This window comes from Anguilla rostrata, chromosome 9, assembly GCF_018555375.3.
Source record: "Anguilla rostrata isolate EN2019 chromosome 9, ASM1855537v3, whole genome shotgun sequence".
Lineage (NCBI taxonomy): Eukaryota > Metazoa > Chordata > Actinopteri > Anguilliformes > Anguillidae > Anguilla > Anguilla rostrata.
The window spans coordinates 43,177,354-43,197,221 of NC_057941.1; the positions used below are offsets into that span (position 1 = coordinate 43,177,354).

A 19,868-nucleotide genomic window follows, 5' to 3' on the forward strand; every position below is an offset into this window, starting at 1 on the left:
TAATATTATTATTCAGAGGACCAAGAACAGTATTGCTCATTTGTGAGAGTGATGGATGGTCATGATTTGAGTGCTCTGCTGGAGCTTCTCCCAGAGCCAGAAGATCATCTTACCAAAGGCTTTTAGCTTGGGAAGGGTCAATAGCTTAGAGGATCATATTTGACAAGTCAAAGTCTTATTGGAGAACATAATATTGTCTGGGTGATCTAGAGGTTGTGACCACAACATAACAAAAAATATTTTCTCTTATTTCAAATACCTACAATAAAAAATAAACTTTACAACGAGAGTGGACAGTCCAATAGGAAAGCACAGAGTGTTACAGTTGAAAGTACAGTGTTACTTGCATTATATTGAATTATACCTTTATTGCAGCAATTAGTTGGATCACATCAAACTCATAATTCTTGTATTAGTTTCTCTTCATTAAAAAATGGCTTTATTACAACTTCCTTGTGATCTATACAACTGGAGACATGCAGTTCAGCATAATATTTAGAGAACTGGGTTTGCAACTGCAAGGTTATGGTTGCAGGTTCAATTCACAGGTGGGGCGCTACCCTTGCACCTTTGAGGAGGTAATTAAGCAAATTTACAGATGTATAAATGCATTATATATTTTTTTAAAAATAATTTTAAAAAGTAAAAAATACCTTAAATGTCAATCTCAATATAAATGTATATAAATATAAATGTAATGTAAAATAATTTGTAGGCTTCAGAGCTGACAAAGTAGCTGGGGGATGAAAAGAAAAAACCTATTAATGGTATAAAATAAACAAACCAGTCAAAAAAAAAAAAAAACCATAAACCATAACAGAAGGCATAACACTAAACCTATACATTATATTGACAGTGATACAAGGGCACCCACTTTGTGCAGCTGCTTTAAAGTTATTTGGATGTGCATGCATACCCTATCCATTAAGTACCAAAAGCAATGACATCACACAAAAGTAAAATGGAAAACCACACTTATATTGAAAATAACATTGATTAACATTGGTTAAAGAGACCAAAGATAAACCATGAATGTACTATGTAGGCTACTACAAAAGAGCACTCGATTAAAGGTAATTTATCAATTTGCGGATGCAGCGTCCCTCGCTTGATTTGTTGTCCTAAAGTGACACCTAGTGGAGGCATAGCTTTGCGCACGTCCACTGGTAGAAGTTCAAATACAGAAAAGCGTCCAAGGCTGACAATTGATAAGCATATATGATCTATCATATCGTCAAATTGGGATTATTTGGGAAATTAATTGGTTTGTGACATTTGACATAAAGAAAGTTAAATCTCGCACATTTGCAAAATTGAATTGACCGGAATTTCCTGTTTGTATTCAGCATGACCATTACATTTAGAAAATGTGAAGTATGATAAACACTTAATAATGTAATATTATCATGTACCGTAAACAAATCATATGATTCTCTTGATGAGAGTGCTACTGTAACTACGCTGGACAATGGGATGACTGTCCAGTTAGCCCTTTAAATATTCAGACTGGGAATGTACATCTCTGCTATACCAATACTGTACTGATCAAACTGAAATAAATGGTATAATTGGTCCTTTGTATTCCCTGTAGGCCTTAAAGGTCCCCCTCATTTAACTTCCGTTAAATCAATACCATTAGCCACTGCAGAATGCTTCACAGTTTAGTTTATTGACATTAGAATATTACAGGTATTCCGCAACTGACATATTTAAAAATATCACATGGGAAACAGAAATGGGATCCTTTACAACAAAACTTAGCGAACAGAAATTATGAGTCTGGCCATCTTTCGTCTAATTCTGCTAATAAAAAACAATTTCCATCATAAATGAAAGGTCAAGAAAGGTGTGCTCGGCAATAATTCCAACTGAACTGCAGGACACTGAAATGCTGGAAGACATGATAGATGACAGTGCTCCCCGCAGACCAAATCAAAACGTGGACCCACTGATAGAAAATGATGCGGCTAATACTCCTGGATCACTTTGACATGGAAGACACTGACTGTTTGTGCTCCCATGCTAAATATGATTAAGTCAAGCAATTCAAGTAGATTTGTAATGGCATATTTTAATAAATCCAATTTCATGCTAATAAATACAGTAATCAGAAATACTTTGATAACTACTTAGAATTACTATATCAGCAAGGCAATTACATGTATTGTTCATAAATTAGAGAATAATTAGTTTTGCTTTTAAACAATGCAACAAATATCCACAACATATTAAATAAAACATTACATATTACATTACATATATACTAAAAATGGAATGTGTCATACATAAGGAAGACTCTCAGAAAATAACACAAAGAACGAAATCAGTCATCTAACACAAACGACCAGAGAACTTTAACTATTTAATAAATAATTTCAGAATTATTTAAATGAAAGCTGAAATACCAGTTTAGACATGAAAACAATTGCACTGCACAACTTGCTTACATAAATAGATATGCATAATTAAAAATTCAACGCGAATGCTCAGATTATGTGTAGAAACCTACTTCTGTGTGTTACAAATATAAATTTGTAATGTACAAAAAACTGAAATGTAAGTTCACCAAGAATAATGTTCTCAAAAATATACACATTCAAATTTAGACTTTACTGTACCCTCTTCTACAAGATCATTTTATGATTAAGGTTACTGAACGTAAGAAAGGGTAGTGTTGCAGACTACACACAATTTAGCCCTTTTCAAAAAATATGAACAATTCTGTAAAAACAGTGACTACTTACCCTCACACATACTACTGCATTTGGCTTTTTATGTGAATGTTTAGCCATCTGTATATCTGTCTGACTGTCAATAAGTTCAACAAGAGGTAATGTTTGAATCACAGAAGTGAGGGTGCACTCAAACCCTGTAAAACAGTAGGTAGAATAAAATACTGCATTTGGCACACTCATACAACAGGAAGTTTAAGGCTTAAAGGCTGTACTTTTTTCTTTGTTGCAAACTTCCAGACAGTACTGCAGTTTAATGGAAATTACTCCGCTAAAACTGCCAACAACCTTTATCCCTAACAAAACATGGCAATAACTTTATAAGGCAAGCCATAGCAATAGAGTCCAGATTCATCAGTGTTTGGAGGAGGTACAGACATAAGGATAAGCTGGTATTGGAGTTAATATTTAAATTTTAATGTAAGGAATACTGACCACACGATTTCCTGAGTCTTCTTAAATATTCTTGTACACTAAACTGAGCAGAAAAAGTAGAGCCTAGTATCTCACAGAGTCTTGCTGGGACATTCAGGTTATATACAGTAATTTAGTTTGGAGAAAATATTCTGCTAATGAATAGGCATTTTCAATCACAATTACAGTTCTGACCTTAAATGTAACCACAAGATTTTCACAAAACATTTCTAAAATGGCTAATATTTTTTTGTTGTAATTTATTGCATAAAATATTGCATAGTTATACGTTATGGCAAAATATCAATAAAAATGTCAAAAACTTAAATCTTCATAAATTTCAGGAACGTTTTACATTTAAAATCAGCTGTCAAAGCTGCATCTGATCACAAAAAAATGCGCAGACTATTTCACCACCAAACCTCCTGTAATTACACTCATCACTGGATCTACATTTTGGAGGCTTTGATACCATTCGCTGTTAATGTTTCTCTCCTGGTCATGGTAAAAGCCTGGTGCTTCTCATAGTAGGCCGCCTCGTTTATAAAGGCAGGAAAGACCGTGCTGTCACCCTCGTATTTGATCGTTCTCCCATCAAACGCTTGGAACATCGGGTCGCCCGGGTTTAGCGGCTCCCAGTCACAGTCCTACGGGAAATAAAAGCTTTTGTTGAGTCCCCCCGATTCGGTACACAATTCCGTAATTCATGGGAAACGCGCTTGCTGATAATTACGCTTTTGCTGTACGCTTCGCATTGTGTGCGTTCATTATAATGACAAAGGAGAAACACTACGACTAAAAGCAAACGCAACAGACGAGACAAAAAGATCATTTTCGTATCCTGCACAGGCACAGCTAAAACAACAATGGAAACAAATAAAAAAATATCTGCCTGAGCTGCTTGATTGTATACCTGTAAATTAGGATGGACCATGGCAGTAATGTTTCCATTTTTGTCCCTTGGGTAATCCATTCTTTCTGAAACTCTGTATACATCTACAGTGCAGGGTGGGAACTCCATACCTGCGGTGAAGAAGCATAGTGTCACTTTTAGAGAAACCATTTATTTAAAGAAAATAAAAAAACATCCGTTAGAGGTAATATTTATTCTACAACACAAAGCACTACTGTAACAGTATTTTAATCCCATTGTAATTACAGTAGTCTACTGTAATTGTTGTTCATTTTAAAATTACAGTATATTTCTGCCATTCAGTATCTTGCAATAAAACTTCCATTCATTCATTCATACATTGTCATTTCTATATACGATGGGAAGCTCTATTTAATATATATTCTGTCCATTGTGCAGTCACCATACAGTTAATGTTCTGCACAGAAAATGCAATTCAGCACCAAGCAAGGCATTCTTCAGGAACAATATGGCCCCTGAATCCATGATACAAACTCAGTCTTTAATGACATGGAAACCAACCAACTTCCAACAAACATTCCATTCACGAACAGGGCTCCACAGATTCAACTGGCCTCAATTAAACCTCGGGATCTAGCGCATGTTTACATAAAGCTGGAAAACAACTAAGCGTTATGTGCTCAACAGGAAAGGGAAGTGGATCCTGACTTGTACTTTCACTTCACTAAAGGGGATTTCAAAAGTATTTTTTGATGTCAAGACCTAAGAGTTCGTAAAGAAAGTTTAGACTCAGTAAAGTAAAACTTGCAGTTGTAAATTCTATGTCAATAACAATTTCATTAACAAAGTAATATCCTTTAGATTTACATTGTCAAAGAAAGGCAGGTCAATCATGATGTGGTGTTATTTGAGGACAAGCTTTATTCTCTGTACCAGGAATAAAATGATGGATCCTATCCATCAATCAGGTGACAGGTAACCAAATGATCATTGTGACCAGTGTAGGCGTGTTTGGTGTGTATCAAGCACCCCATTGGTCCTTAATGAAGCCACATCTCCAGTGAGGCTACCATAGTCCAAATCAACTTACAATAACATTTCAACCACCCAATCCATATCTCCAGTAAGACTACCACAGTCCAGAATCAACATTCAAGAACATTTCAACCACCCAATCCACATGTCCAGCAAGGCTACCACAGTCCAGAATCAACATGCAGAATCAACATTTCAGCTGACTCAATAAAATCACACAGCCGATAATCCCAAAAGTACCACACCAAAAAGAGTGTGACTAGGCTGACAGGACTTGATAAACGTCAAATAAAGTTACAGATACAGATAAAGTTTTATGTTATGCATATACACAAAGTCATGTTTAATATCCATTTTAAAGTTTCACAGTAGGGAGGATTTAGATGTGGGTCTGATATAAACATCTCTGAACAAGGGTGCCAAAAAGCATGTTGCATTCTAAGTCTGGAATGCTAATCCTGGATTAAGCTCGTGGAAAATACCAACCTCCATTAAAAAGCTCAATAAAGTCCAATGCATGTTTCACGATGGCTCTCATGGATTCAAAGATATTGCTCCGTAGAACTCCCTGAGGCTGGGGACCGACCTCAACACCTGAAAGGAACACACAAAGAATCTGTTACTTAAATAATGCCATCCATTCTGTTCTTACAATTGTTTCATGTTTTCAATAAATGCTGTACCTCAAAATGAAAGAATGAAACCACACCATACAACTGATTTGTGTGGCACAGCACAACAAATTGGGGGTTCAGGCCTGGTGTTTGCTCTTTTTGCTCTGTCTCTTCCCACGCTACTCTGTAAAGCGTCTTTGTGACAGTTCATTGTAAAAAGTAAAATTGAATTGAAATTGAATTGAATAAATAAAAATCTAGCTAGCTCAACTGTTGCCTCCAGCTCTGGCTCCCAGAGTAAGATATGATAACAGGAGTTAAGGATTGATGCCAGCTACAGCATTCCCAAAGGCAAATGTAGTGTATATAAAGATATCCTGTGACCGTGGACACTTGATAATACTGCTGTATGCTTATTCCCTTGAGTCATATTTGTTTTGGATTCAAATACTTTTCTACGCTTTACTGATCTTTTGTATTGGAACAAAGGAATACTCTCAAAAAGTGCAAACCGCGCCTTCTGGTCCTACTGGCAGGCTCAATTACACCAGACAAGATCAATAGAGCACAGAAAAATATTTCAATCCAAAACAAATACGTATTTGAACCAGGTCTGGTAAGAATAATTTAAGAAAAGTTTTGTGAATGAGGCCCAATGCGTTTATTTGGTTACAGTTCCTCGTACATTTGATTTAGCTTGTTCCTGTATGTGTAGGTTGTGTTAGAAAGCTAGTATTACCTAGCTCCATTGAAATTAATAGACAAAGCTAGCTAGTCAGCTGACATGACAGTATTACAAGGCCCTACTGTGCGGCAAGCCAGGTGCGCCATATGTGAGAAGAAAGTTAGTTTCATTTGAAGGGCCCTGAGTGACAGGGGCCTGCAAAAAATTGTGCTGTAATTGTGCAGGGATGGGGTGGCCTGTGGTGGTGGGGCCCAATGTGAGAACTTTCCATGGGGCCCAAAATCCTTGGTGACAAGCACTAGACCCTAGATGCCGGGAGACACTACATAGAAAAGAAATCTTATCTCGCCCATGCCTGTGCCGACAGCGGCTAGCAGAAAAAATGCATGAAGAGCAACAGTGAGGCCTGTGGAGGAGGAGCTTCAGTGGCGGTGGGAATTTGAACTTGTTACCTCCACAGAAGCATCTGCAGAATTCATTTGTTCATATTGCAGTGGTGAAGAATTAACTCTGACCTGGTTGTTCTTCCACAAAGTTAATGAAGAAAGTAGATTGCTTACGGGTTGGTAATGCATTTCTCGACTCAAAAGGGATTCATTCTGTAGGAATATGTAGCTTGTTTGGATTCAGATTTACTAAAAGGGTGTACTTGGGGACATTTTCCTGGAACCTACTTGATCCCCCAAGACAGACACGGCTTTTTACATATCTTCACCGAAGGAACAAAACAGCATTTTAAAAATTCCTCCAATATTGACTGTACTAAAGACAAACAAAATGGAGTATGCCTTCAAGGACAAAGAGCAAGAGGATTAAATTAGGTTAACAGGCTAATTGGGTTACTTTGTTTGGTTGTTTCCAAAAAAAACTCAACATTACAAAAATTATGTATTATTATCATCACAGAATCAACATAACATACATCTCTCCTTAAAGACTGAAATCACTGTGGTTATCTTGGAGACTTGACTTAAACTTCAAGCCGCATAACGGCAATGAAAACTTAACACAAAAAAACTGCTAAGTGCTAATGAGAGACCTAATGCAGCAAGCAGTGCATTGTCCCCTCGGCCACCTAATATTCCAGACTGTAAAAGCCGAGTCGGCTCTTAGGCGCTGCATGTAAGCATGTAAGACACGGCAGCCAATAACAGCCGACTCTGCGCTGCTGTGGGATTCGGCTGAATTTGCCGGAGTCGAGGGTGGACTTTGTACTCACCGACGGGGTGCTTGGCAACGGATCGCGTCGTGGAGTACTGAAGTAGCGGGTGCTCAGTCAGCAGCACCGGGCAGCTGGCTGGAGCAATGGCGCTCTGCATGACAAACACAGCACCGCTTGACTCCGGGAAAGCGCACGGCATTCCCGCCAACGCTCAGCAACGGGGGAAACCAAAGGGCACCCGCTGCCGTTTTTCCATCGCTAGTTTTTTTTGAAGCTTCTGTTAACGGGCAACACGCTTACCCAACTGGGAACTAAGCAGAGGTGGGTAACCCGGCTTCAAAGAGTAAAAAGACTGACCATGTATTTGTTCCACCACCATGCACTAAACCAGCTGACTCTAATTAGCATAACTCTTCAGCATGATAGGAGACCTAATTATTGTAATCAGCTGGTTTAGTGCATGTTGGTGGAGCAAATACATGGTCAGTATTTTTATTCTTTGAAGCCGGGTTACCCACCTCTGGAACTAAATTTCACTTCCAAGTGAGTTAAGGAAAAGGCCATTCAGAAATTAATCCCAAGAAAAATGTTTAGTTGCACTAAAGCATACACCGCGCTTATGACCCCAATAAATCTCATTTATTAGTGCTTAGTCTGTGCAATCAAACACTTTTTTTGCCCCCAAGAGCCAAAGAGCAACCCTGGGCTTTTTTAAAGCTCTAGTACTCGCTAGTTTCCCATAAGTGATCTTGATGTCAGTGACTGCTGTTATAAAAAAAACATTCACAATCTGGACTGACATTCAGAACATGCCGTTACTTGTAAGTCACAAGACTATGTTGCAATGTTCCTGCGGACTCCCCATAATACACTATTAGAACAATGTTGAATCAACCGTGCAGCATGCATTTATTTTTAAAATTATTTCTATTTTCATGGAGAGAATTTTATAGGTTTACACATTGTCTCTAATGTATTGTTCACCATGATGCTAATTGATACTGTTATCAATATTTGGACTTTGTTCTCCTTAGCAGAATAACAAAATGAAACAAAAATCACTACCTTGATGAAGTTCACCATTTGAAGATTAAAGTGGTCCTTTGAGTTCTCCAGAATAATCGTACAGCCCATATTGGAGGTTGTGTTGTGCAGATCAAAAATGACATCATAGGCATCTGGACTGCCTTTGGGTCCAAACATCTGATTGATTTCTTGAGCTCTCTTCACTTCATATGGTAGGTCTTGAGTTCTTGGCACACTGAGGAGTTAATGCAACCATGTATCCCATAATGCATTAGTCATTAGTCACAATAATTCACTCAACACCAATACCATAAAGCTACATTTGCCTTATAGACAATAATACACCCTAATATAATATGGAAAATGAGGAACAAAAGTCATTTGGGGAACAACTACCAATATGTATAAAATAATTTGCATTACAAAGAAAAACACTGGCCCATAAAGTATGCCACTTTATACTATTAAAATATTGTTAAAAAATGCAGCCTCCCTTATTTCAAATCGTTGTTGTGGATGCCAGTTGAGATGTTCTTTCATTAGCAAATAAAATCAACCTGGAACACATCCACTTGTTAATTTCCACCATTGGTTCATTTGAATGCAACATGAACCAGGCACTGCCGGACAAAAACGATCTACCGGGCGGACTATGACGGAAACTAATCAACTGCGTGTTCATGTGACGTGATATTCATGTTTACGTTCAGACGTTCACGTTTCATATATTTTATTTCCTCGCGGCTTTGCGTTTTTGACTATCTGCAACTCTTGACAATTAGCAGCAACCAACCCTTTTACCCAGCACTGTTCTAATTATTCCCGGCCTTTGAAAAGCACGGCACTCCTGCAGGCCAATTGTGCCCCATTTTTTCCCCTATTTTACTTTTTCTAACTGCAGTGCAAAACAACAAAAGACACCACAGTCGCTTGACTAGTATGTTCTCTGAGCCACTCCTGTGTGACAGAGGGAGGGGGAGGGGTCTCATTTTAATTAAAAACAGCAACTTCCAGAAAAACTGCCAGGTTCTATTAAACGTGTCTGTTGGACACAGTGTGGCACACTGTCTACAATGGGCTTAACTATCCCACAGACTTGAAATGTGATTTTGTTCACATTTACTTACTTTCATTAAAAACAAACAAAGAAATAGATATATAGAAATGGAAAAGTGATGACATGGATGCTAACTCCCAGCAAGCAGATTTATGCAGTCTGCATGTAACCTGAATACCTCAAAGACTTTTCTGAGCCCTTTCTAGCATGTTTCTGTGGAAAAGGTTGAACAGGAGGCTTCAATATTATTTTAAACAGTTGGAGTGAGCTTTGTTTGTATATGTTTCTAAACAGGTAGAGTGAGGTTTGAATATGTTTTTAAACAGGTAGAGTTTGGTTTGATTATGTTTTTAAACAGCTAGAGTGAGATTTGAATATTTTTTTAAACAGGTAGAGTGACGTTTGAATATGTTTTTAAACAGGTAGAGAGAGGTTTGAACATATTTTTAAACAGGTAGAGATACTCGATTGCATTTTGGTGGAGGGAGGCTGTAAGGCTAACTTAAATTAAATTCTTAAAGGACATTCTGAAAAACTGAAAAGCTGAATCCTTACACCCAGGGTATTGGGGGGTTATGGTTAGGGTTTCCTAATTTCAGGAACTAGTTATTAATAGCTCAAAATCTTTACACTCTTGAAAGTAGCAACTTATTTGACATAACTGATATTTTCTTGGTTTTAAAAATAAACCACTTTTTATTTCACAAAAATGTACCAGCCACTATGTCATGTTGCATATTGAATGTACCATGGCTTAATATTGATTATATTGGGGAAAACAATTCAAAGATATCAAAATACATATTACTCCCCTATATAATGAAAATGGCCAATACTGAATGTTGCATGTTCAATGTTCTCTTTCTTTCTCTGGATCTCAGTTTGGATAATGTTACATGTTTAGCCTTGCAATAATAGATTATTTGTCCAGTCGTGCAGTCTTTTGTTACGGTAAAAAAATTGTTGATTATAAATGGGCCACTGTGATAGCCCACCTTCTTGGTGGTACCCATTTTGTATTCCTGAATGTGACACTGATGTTCTCCACTACTGTACGTCACTCTGCGTAAGAGCGTCAGCCAAATAACTGTCATGTAATTCTGCAACTTTTGCATAATTTTTTCAAAATACTGCCCGGCTTTCAAACAAGCCTACTGACTCAATGTGTTTGATAAATTAACAGGAATATATTCTGTCAACAGACAAATCTCTTGCAGTCAGTCACTGATATTTTCAGATTGATTCTACCACAGACTCATTTCTATTTAATCACAAGCTGAAGAACAGTAAAAAACTGTTGTTGAGTGGAATGTGGTGTTAAAACTTTTAAACTACTCCACAACCCTCTCTCAATTTACAGGAAAAGGTCCCCACCTGCTGAAGTTAACCATGTCTAATGTAGGCCTAAAATTTAATGTAACCATTTTACACTTAAAGTAATGCAATTGCACTTTTCAAGTAGAACTAATAATAAAATGTTGCAACAGAACAAAGATTTTTCATTGTGCAGAATGCAATATCAGTCTGAATCATACCAAAAGACTATAAGACAAAGTCCAGGCTGCAAATCAATTCACCTTCTGCGTGTGGACGTGTTCCAATATCCATGGTTTTACCAAGACAATAAATACAAGGCAAGTTTCACAAATAATATTCGGTCCAATTAAAATTTACATCAATTGTCCTAAATATGGTTCTGGTATTCGCTTAACCACATTTAAGCATATTTTTAACAACATTTTTTTTTTTAAACCAACATACCGAGGACCGTTATAATGGGATTCATTTACCTTAGGTTATCTTGTGTGAAGGCTCTGTTCAAATCGGTGTCGACATATCTAGTGCATTTCTCCACAGCCCGGGGGTTAGTTATAAAGGGCTCTATCGTCAGTCCGCTCCTCTGGATCTCCGCTCCGTTGTTTATCCACAAATTAACTAGCGTCACGCCTGACATTTCGTTTCCGTGTGTACCTCCAAAGATAGCCACTTTTCTAACCTCAGGCAGATTAACAACACTGTGACATGAAGTCATTGCGATGACAACCGAATAAATGTTAGCTAAAAAATAAAAAATAGTCAGAACAACCTTCGCTTTAAGTACGAGAAAGTTAACAGAGCAGTTGCCGCTGACGCGTCCTTCGGTCACTGCAGTTTGAGCAGACTTACATAATAGTTGCCTAACGTTTAAATGTCGAGCTCTCACGATGTCTTGAGTATATAAACCGTGTTAGACATTACTCCAGTGGGTTGGGTCAAATGGCCCTCCTACTTCTCATTTTACATTGTAGTTTATTTTTGTATTTGTTACCACCAGTTAAATGTCTAAACACTATGGCTAAATGCACAATCGGCTTACGTTGCAATTGAATTCACGGAACACTGGTGCGCAGTGAAGAAATCTACTTATTTTTTTATTTATTTTCCAAAGAAGTGTCTGAAATTTCTCACCGTAACTTTTAACGAAGTGAGGTGTGCAGATGGACAAAAACAAATATTAGCTTTCTCTTTCATTGCAATTTAAGGAATAATGTCTACCTTAAGATATTTACAGTTATAAACTGGTGTGTACGGCTTATATTTGGCACGGGAAGCCATGAAGTTATTTATTTGACTATAAAAAAACACAATCAGTCTAAAGTTCATATGATAGACGTTTTCCATAATAAATCCCGTCTTCGAATATGAAAGTACAAATTTCTGGATATAATAGCTTCATAGACAATGCTGTTAAAGAGGTCTCTGGTCAACACCTGTTTTTCGTCTTCCAAACCAGAAGGGTCGGAATACGACCTGTTCTTGTCAGCATTTTTTTCGTCATCCATTTCTTACAGCAGAGAAACTTTGGTCGACCGGAAGTAAATTTGGCTCGCATGTCAAGGCTTGTTGACAGAAGCTGCGCATATAACTCCAGGGGGCCCTTGACGGCGCCCAAAAAATCATACAAATGCAGTTTTCCTTTAAATGCTGCGTGTAATTTACTATGTCAATGTACACAATCTTAAACTGCAATAAAGGGAAAATATGACTCTGAGCATCATAAATAATAATTTCAAATTCATCTGAAATACATTATTAGATGGTAATAAAAGCACCAGCATCCAAGCAGGCGGTGAAAGTTTGTAGTGATGCCTGACATTGGTTATTTATCTATGCTCTTCTAAAAAACTATTAATAATCTGCAAAATGCACCACTTCACCAATTATATACAGAAATTAGTGAAATGGTGCATACTGTAGATTCTTAACAATGCTTTTTTAGAAGTTTTTTTAAAATACGTCAGCTGCATTACAGATTTTAATCTATATGCATGCAAACAAGGTGCAGTACCTTTACAGTTGTAAAAACCCATTTTAAACATATGAAAAATACCAGTTACATATACACATGATAAAACACTGTTTAGTTTGTACTCAAGGAGTAATGACACAGTTATAGAAACTTTCAGTCTCATCCAAATAGCTCCTGAAAAATTCTGGAAATGTATGGTCCCTATGGGGCAGTCTTCCCTCTGAACAACACAGAAAATTGGTGCCCAAGTATGGCGTTATTTGATGGACTGCTTTCTTAGAAGCAGAAGCAACGTCTGTTTTTATGCGCCGGACCATACTGTCCTCCTCTATTACATCTCCTTCCACTGCTCATGGCAACTGTCAATCATTTCCTCCTCTCATGAAGACTCATTTACTGGAGGCCCAGGTGTGGGTGCACTTGTGACCATTGACTTTTCCGTTGCTTTCTCCGTCATGCTTTCTGCAATGTTTAACCTTTACCAATGGAAAACCTAGTGAAACCTTAGAACCCTGTAAATAGGTGATCTCCCATTTGGCCATTTTTGCAAGTGGGCGAGAGTCTTCGTGCCCCTGTGTAGATCTCCTCGGCACATAGTGGTACTCATTGCCAAAGCCTCTTGAAGTTAATTCCTGGCACCATACCCTTCAATAGGGTCCAGCAGAACGTTCCAGCTCACTGGAGTCAGTCAAAAAAAAAAAACTGCTTGCTTCACTCTTTTTCTGTCAGCATATGCTTTTTCTACTTCTTATTCTTCTTCTTCAGTTCTGCCCCTTCATTAGACTGAGATGTAAGACTGGCCTCCATAGCCTCCAGAGAAGCCTCAGTACTGCATCCATACTGCCTGTTGTCTATGACCTGTTGAATGGCAGAAATCCCACCACACAGCAAAAGTTTATTGACTAGCTTTATATGTTTATACTGGGTCTGGTGGAGACTGTCCTTGGGTATGTGAGATGGTGTTCCACTAATATCCTCCTCCACATTCCCACTGCTGTCCCTCTTGCTTTTCTTCTTCTTCAACCCTTTCTGACAGACATCACCAGAGGCAGAGTCACTACCATGGTCAGGAATGCTGGAATTTGAGGAGGAGAGCTCTGCTTCACCCGCTCTGAAATTTCTCTCTTTATCCTTTGTCCTGTGCCCACTATCTGTCAGTGTGTGAGATACAGGTTAGCTGACTTGCTCACAAACATTCATACCATGACCCCCTTTTCTTTTCTTTATCTTCTTCTTTCTCGTCCTTTCTTCACAGACCACCTCACAAGATGCAGAACTATTTACAGGTTCAGAAATTTTAGATTGCAACTGATAGCACTCAGTTGCGCCAGTACTTTTCTCTTTGTACTTAGTCTGGTACAAATCCTTGTCCTTGGGCATATGAGGTAGTGGCTTGCCAACTTGTTCCTCCATATTCTCACAGTTGTCCCTCTTTCTTTTCTTTTTCTTCTTCCTGATCCCTTCTTCACAGATGACATGACTAAAGGCGGAGTCATCAACACATTCTGGATTGCTGGATTTAGAGTGAGAGTGCTCCATTTCGCCTGCTGTGGAGCTTCTGTCTTTATCCCGAGTCTTAGCCTGACTATCCTTCAGTGTGTGAGATAGTGGTTCACTTCCATGCTCTTCCACATTCCCATCATTGTCCTTCTTTCTTTTCTTTTTCTTCTTCCTTATCCCTTCTTCACAGATGACATCACAAGAAGTAGAGCTGCTTACACCTTCTGGAACACTGGAGATCAAGAAGGAGTGTTCACCTACACCAGCTTCAGAACTTTTCTCCTTTTCAGGTGTCAGGTGAAGACTATCACTGAGAGTTTCACATGGTGGTTCATTGATGTACTCCTCCACATTCACACTCTTGTCCTTCTTTCTTTTCTTTTTATTCTTCCTTATCCCTTCTTCACAGATGACATCACCAGAAGTAGAGCTGCTTACACCTTCTGGAACACTGGAAATCAAGAAGGATTGTTCACCTACACCAGCATCAGAATTTTTCTGTTTGTCATCTGTCAACCAAAGGCTGTCACATGGTGGTTCGCTTTCATGCTCTTCTGCATTCCTATCATTGTCCTTCTTTCTTTTCTTTTTCTTCTTCCTTATCCCTTCTTCACAGATGACATCACAAGAAGTAGAGCTGCTTACACCTTCTGGAACACTGGAGATCAAGGAGTGTTCACCTACACCAGCTTCAGAATTTTTCTGTTTGTCATCTGTCAAGCAAAGGCTGTCACATGGTGGTTCACTTTCATGCTCTTCTGCATTCATATCACTGTCCTTCTTTCTTTTCTTTTTCTTCTTCCTTAAACCTTCTTCACAGATGACATCCCTGGAGTCACCAACAGCTTCTGGAACAATACAGATCAAGTGAGAACTTTCACCTACACTAGCTCCAGAACTTTTCTCCTTTTCAGGTGTCAGGTGAAGAGCATCACTGAGAGTTTCACATGGTGGTTCACTGATGTACTCCTCCACATTCCCACTCTTGTCCTTCTTTCTTTTCTTTTTCTTCTTCTTCCTTATCCCTTCTTCACAGATGGCATCCACGGAAGCAGAGTCACCTACAGGTTCAGGAACACTGAAGTTCAAGATGGAATGCTCTCCCTCACCAACCCTGGAACAGTATTCCTTGTCCTGGATTTGGCGCTGCCAGTCCCTGGGAGGCTGGGGGTGGGGGTCAGGCTCAGCTGCACCCCCAGCAGTTCCTCCCTCTTCAGGCACACTGTCCGGTGGCAGGTCTACAGATTCTTCATCGTCCACCTCTTTTCTTTTGCTTTGTTCGTCACCCCTCAGGAGTTCAGCTGGCTGACCTTCCGTTACACTCGGTGTTATACCTTCAACTGTCTCCATCGCTATATCCTCAGTCTCGACCTGGACTAAGTCTGGTACAGTTACTCTCTCTTCTCGAACACTACCCTGCAAGCCTACATTAGATTCTTCGTCCGTCCACGTGCCCCTTTTCTCGTCTTTCCTCACAGGCACAGGTAAAATCTTGTTTTTTCTACCCGCACTGCTCTCTATAGCACTCTCTTGTCCTTTATTTTCCCCTTCCAATTCTCTGTCCCCTTGTGATTTTGATTCCCACAGACTCCCTTCTTCTCCTTCTACTTCTTCTTCTTCTTCTTCTCTTGTTTTCCCACCTTGTGAATTTCCCAGATCTCCTGGAGCCAACAGCCACGTCACTGGAAAGTCCCGCACTGGCAGATGTTCAGTTCTAGCCTCCTCTTCACTGACCCCATCTTGGCTCAAGGTCGCGTGCGGCCTCTCCGCAGCTGCACGCTGCTGTCTTACCGCGTCTTTCCTCGTTGTCCTCAGCTTCTCTACTCCAGTGGCCATTTCAGAATCTGGCTTTGATGCTCTCCTAGCCATGGGTTGCATCTCACCCCGCCTAAAGCGACTGCCTAGAGCTTCTGCCATACAACTGGAGACCCTTCCAGAGCTGGGGTACGGGACAGGCTGGCATTCGGCCTCGCTCTCGGAACGTTCACTCTCCCCGATGCCAGCTTCGCTGTCGGATGCCAACGATCCACTGCCAGAGTCTGAAATGCTCGGCGTTACGGACACGTCTTTAGTTTTCTCAGCCACAGTATCCACTGGATCATTTCTGTCAAGCCATGGGAGATATCCCTTCCGTGCTATCTTATATTTCGGAATAAAATCTCTCAGGTCCTGAAAAAAGGAAAACAAATTTGACTAAATTAGTTGCGGTGGTCAAAGAAGAATGCACAGTCCAAAGTGTGCACATTTGGTGAACTGATATAAATAGTAGGCTTCTTTCATGCCTGCTGAATTAACAGCAAGGCACCACATCGGTGTTCTCAACTCACCACAATTTTTATGCCTTCATTGTCCTCTCCTTCACTGGAAGTTGAAAAAGAAACAGACACAGGATATTGAACTATATGTAATGTCCATATTCAGGAGAAATAAAAAATATAAAGAAAATGTACATTATGAATAAATAAGAAAAGGCTGCTGGGTGACTCATCCTGGTCACTATTCTGGTACATGGATGGGCCCTGTGATTGGACTGTGACAGCGCCAACTATGGCTGGGAAGCCCACAGGGCGATGCACAACTGGCTCTCCCATCACCCAGGGGTGGGTGCCTTTCAGTCAGCTGGGATAACAGTGCCTTACTGCACACCAGCGACCCCTGCTGATCAATCAAGCACCTGCAAGTCTACCTGTTAAACTGTACATGAAGTGTCTTCCTCTGACTCACATCTGATAGAGCCCAACTTACAACTGTGGTGTCACAGGAAGTGGCGCTTGGCATCACGGGCTTCAGAATACCGCACGTGCTTATCTGTGCCCTCCCAAATCAATAGTGGAGGCTACAGCAATGCGCGCTGATGCACAGTGAGTGCCATAATGATTGAGACAAAGACATAAAAAAGTTAATTTAAAAAAAAGTTTTTTATTGATTTGTGTCTGCACTCTGCAATTTTAGATTTGTAATCAAACAATCCACATGTTTAAGTGCGCATTTTCAGCTTTTATTTAAGGGTATTTTCATACATTTTTATATATTTTTCACTTTTTATATACCAGGCTCTTTGTGATTTCTCAGCTCATCTATGCTCTCTTCTTTTTAATGAAGTTCTAAACAGTTATTTCTTATTTCTCAGGCTCATACTGGCTTCTTTGACTTTCATTGGCGCAACTTTGGTCCTCATGCTGACAAACATTAATAATAGACTCCAAAAGCAAGCAAAAGGCTAGAATCAAAACTAGATACTGAAAGCTCTCAAATCTGCAGTAAAAAATTAATTGAACGCACCTGACTAATTAGAAACAGCTGTGACATCATTTATTCCTAACATTATGATTCCCTGATTTGGGGGGGGGGGGGGTATATTTATAAAAAGTGCTGTAATTTCAAGATGGTGAAACCAAAATATATAAAATAATGGCCTTAAATAAATGACCTCAAATAAAACCTAAGAATGCACACTTTAACAATAAATGAACTGTTTGATGACAAATCTAAAACTGTGGTGTACAGAGCCAAATCAATAAAAACCTCTTTCTCCCAAACATTATTGCGCTCATTGTACGTACAGTTGCGCATTCCAAATTGGAAAGAAAATGGGGGAAAATCACATGAAAAAATATAAGTAAAAACCAAGGTTTACAGACTCACTCTGGATCAGGTAATGGGGACATGCATCTCTTAGTGTCCTTGTAGTATCGTTTTTTTCGACGCTTAGACACCTTCATCTCCATTACGCGTTTGAAAAAGCCACCAAGTGCTGCAAGCTGTTAAGAAGGACAATTAATTCTTGTGAAAATGATCATAAAACAGCAATGGCAAAATAACCTAAAACAGAGGCTATACTGCCTGCTGGACTAGGTTGCTCTATAAAAACAAAAAGTATTTGAAGTTTCACATACAGTTATTATATATTACATACAACAATATAACACAGAGCAACCGAAAGTATCCATTAATTAATTTTCCTCAAAATTATATCAAAGTAGAATTTTCCCATTCTTACTTCACAGGTCAAAGTCTTGCGTTGGTTCAATCGTTTGTAGCTATGCACACTCCGTCTCCTTTGGCTGGCCTTGTGGCTCTTCCTTGGTTTTGACGGTGCCTCCCTCGGTCCGTGGGGGCTGCTGGACTCCTCATTTTCCCAGAGGGGTTCTCCAGCAGCAAGCAGATTCGGAGCGTCCCCCTCTGGTCTCTGTCTTCTCACGGTTCTCACTGGCTGCGCCTCATGCTGAGTCAGAAACAGGCTGTCCACCGAATCGCTGTAACAGACATTTAAAACGTCACTTTCAAAGTTTACGCATTTGTACGGCAGTACGGCCAGGAACACGACAGTCTATCAGGATGGCATATGCAGCACTGCCAATGTCACTTATGTCCATGCGAATGTATACGGGTCCCAACAACTTCTTACCGATCTGATGATGGTTCCCACGTGGGAAACGAGGTACTGGCGGAATTGTAAATGATTTCTTGTGCTCTTGAATTTTCCCCACGACCAGCATCGCCGAAATACGTGTCAGGATGCTTCCCATTCAGCGGCGGCTCGTCTAAACCAGTGACCGTTTCGTGATACATTTCGCACAATAAAGTAGCCTTCTTGCAGACATGCAGGCAAGCGGTCAAGTCCACTGTCTGTTTACAGGTAGTGTCATTTGTTTATTTGTCATGTAGTTATTTTTTGTTTACATAATATCTCGACTTCAGTTTAACACACACTTCCACGCATTCACGTGTAGCGTGCAAAACAAATTATGTGCGATAAGGATACCTTAAAAGCAGAGACACAAGCCAGTCGTTACATTCTCGTTTAGGTCCGTTGCAGTATTATTGCATTTGTTAGCTAGGTCGTTCTCCGTAAAGACTTTTTTCTCAATATAGCGCACCATTAAGCAAGTAGCCAGTGCATCAACATCTAAACAACGTGCTTCAAACCTCTATACATGTTGACCAGGAAGCACACGCAGCGAGAAACTATTGGGACATTTAGGGCGTCATCATGTGACTTCTCGAGGAGTCGGGTAAATATGATGTCAGTCATGTCAAACGAAACAGTCAAAGATATTTTTGAGTCTCTCTGACACAGTAGTACACTCAATTAAGGTTTTGTATGTATGAGCACAGATATGTTTATCATGGCAGTCACGCATACTGTAAGTGTTCTAAGAAATACATATTTATTGTTATGTTTGAACTGACAATCCTTGTAGGAGAAATCAGCTATAGTTTGCTGAATTTTGAAAATCAGTTAAGGAAAGGATTACCAGATTAATTAATACATAGGCTACACTCAGCTAGCCAGGATCTGTGTTAATGTGTATATTCGCTGGTCTGGAAATTATCGGAATAGCTCCTCCTGTTCACCGAGCTGATCTACAGTACATCAGGCGAAGGTCATCTTGTAGAACATGACTACAGGCTGGGATGGCATGCCATGTAATGGAGTGAGATTGTATCACAAAGCATTTAAAACATTTTTAGGATTG

General features: G+C 39.5%; 1 protein-coding gene across 1 annotated transcript; it reads right to left on the minus strand.

The window, feature by feature from the left end:
• Positions 1–1,650: 1,650 nt before the first annotated feature.
• aspa (aspartoacylase) lies at positions 1,651–19,366 on the minus strand. Its single transcript, XM_064352294.1, has 10 exons — positions 18,797–19,366; positions 18,389–18,644; positions 18,034–18,149; positions 16,716–16,749; positions 11,390–16,557; positions 8,582–8,777; positions 7,574–7,667; positions 5,542–5,649; positions 4,060–4,169; positions 1,651–3,793 (listed from the first exon to the last, which is right to left on the minus strand). Exons 5-10 carry the CDS (start codon positions 11,629–11,631, stop codon positions 3,596–3,598), a joined length of 948 nt encoding a protein of 315 aa, XP_064208364.1. The 5' UTR covers positions 11,632–16,557; positions 16,716–16,749; positions 18,034–18,149; positions 18,389–18,644; positions 18,797–19,366; the 3' UTR covers positions 1,651–3,595.
• Positions 19,367–19,868: the final 502 nt, after the last annotated feature.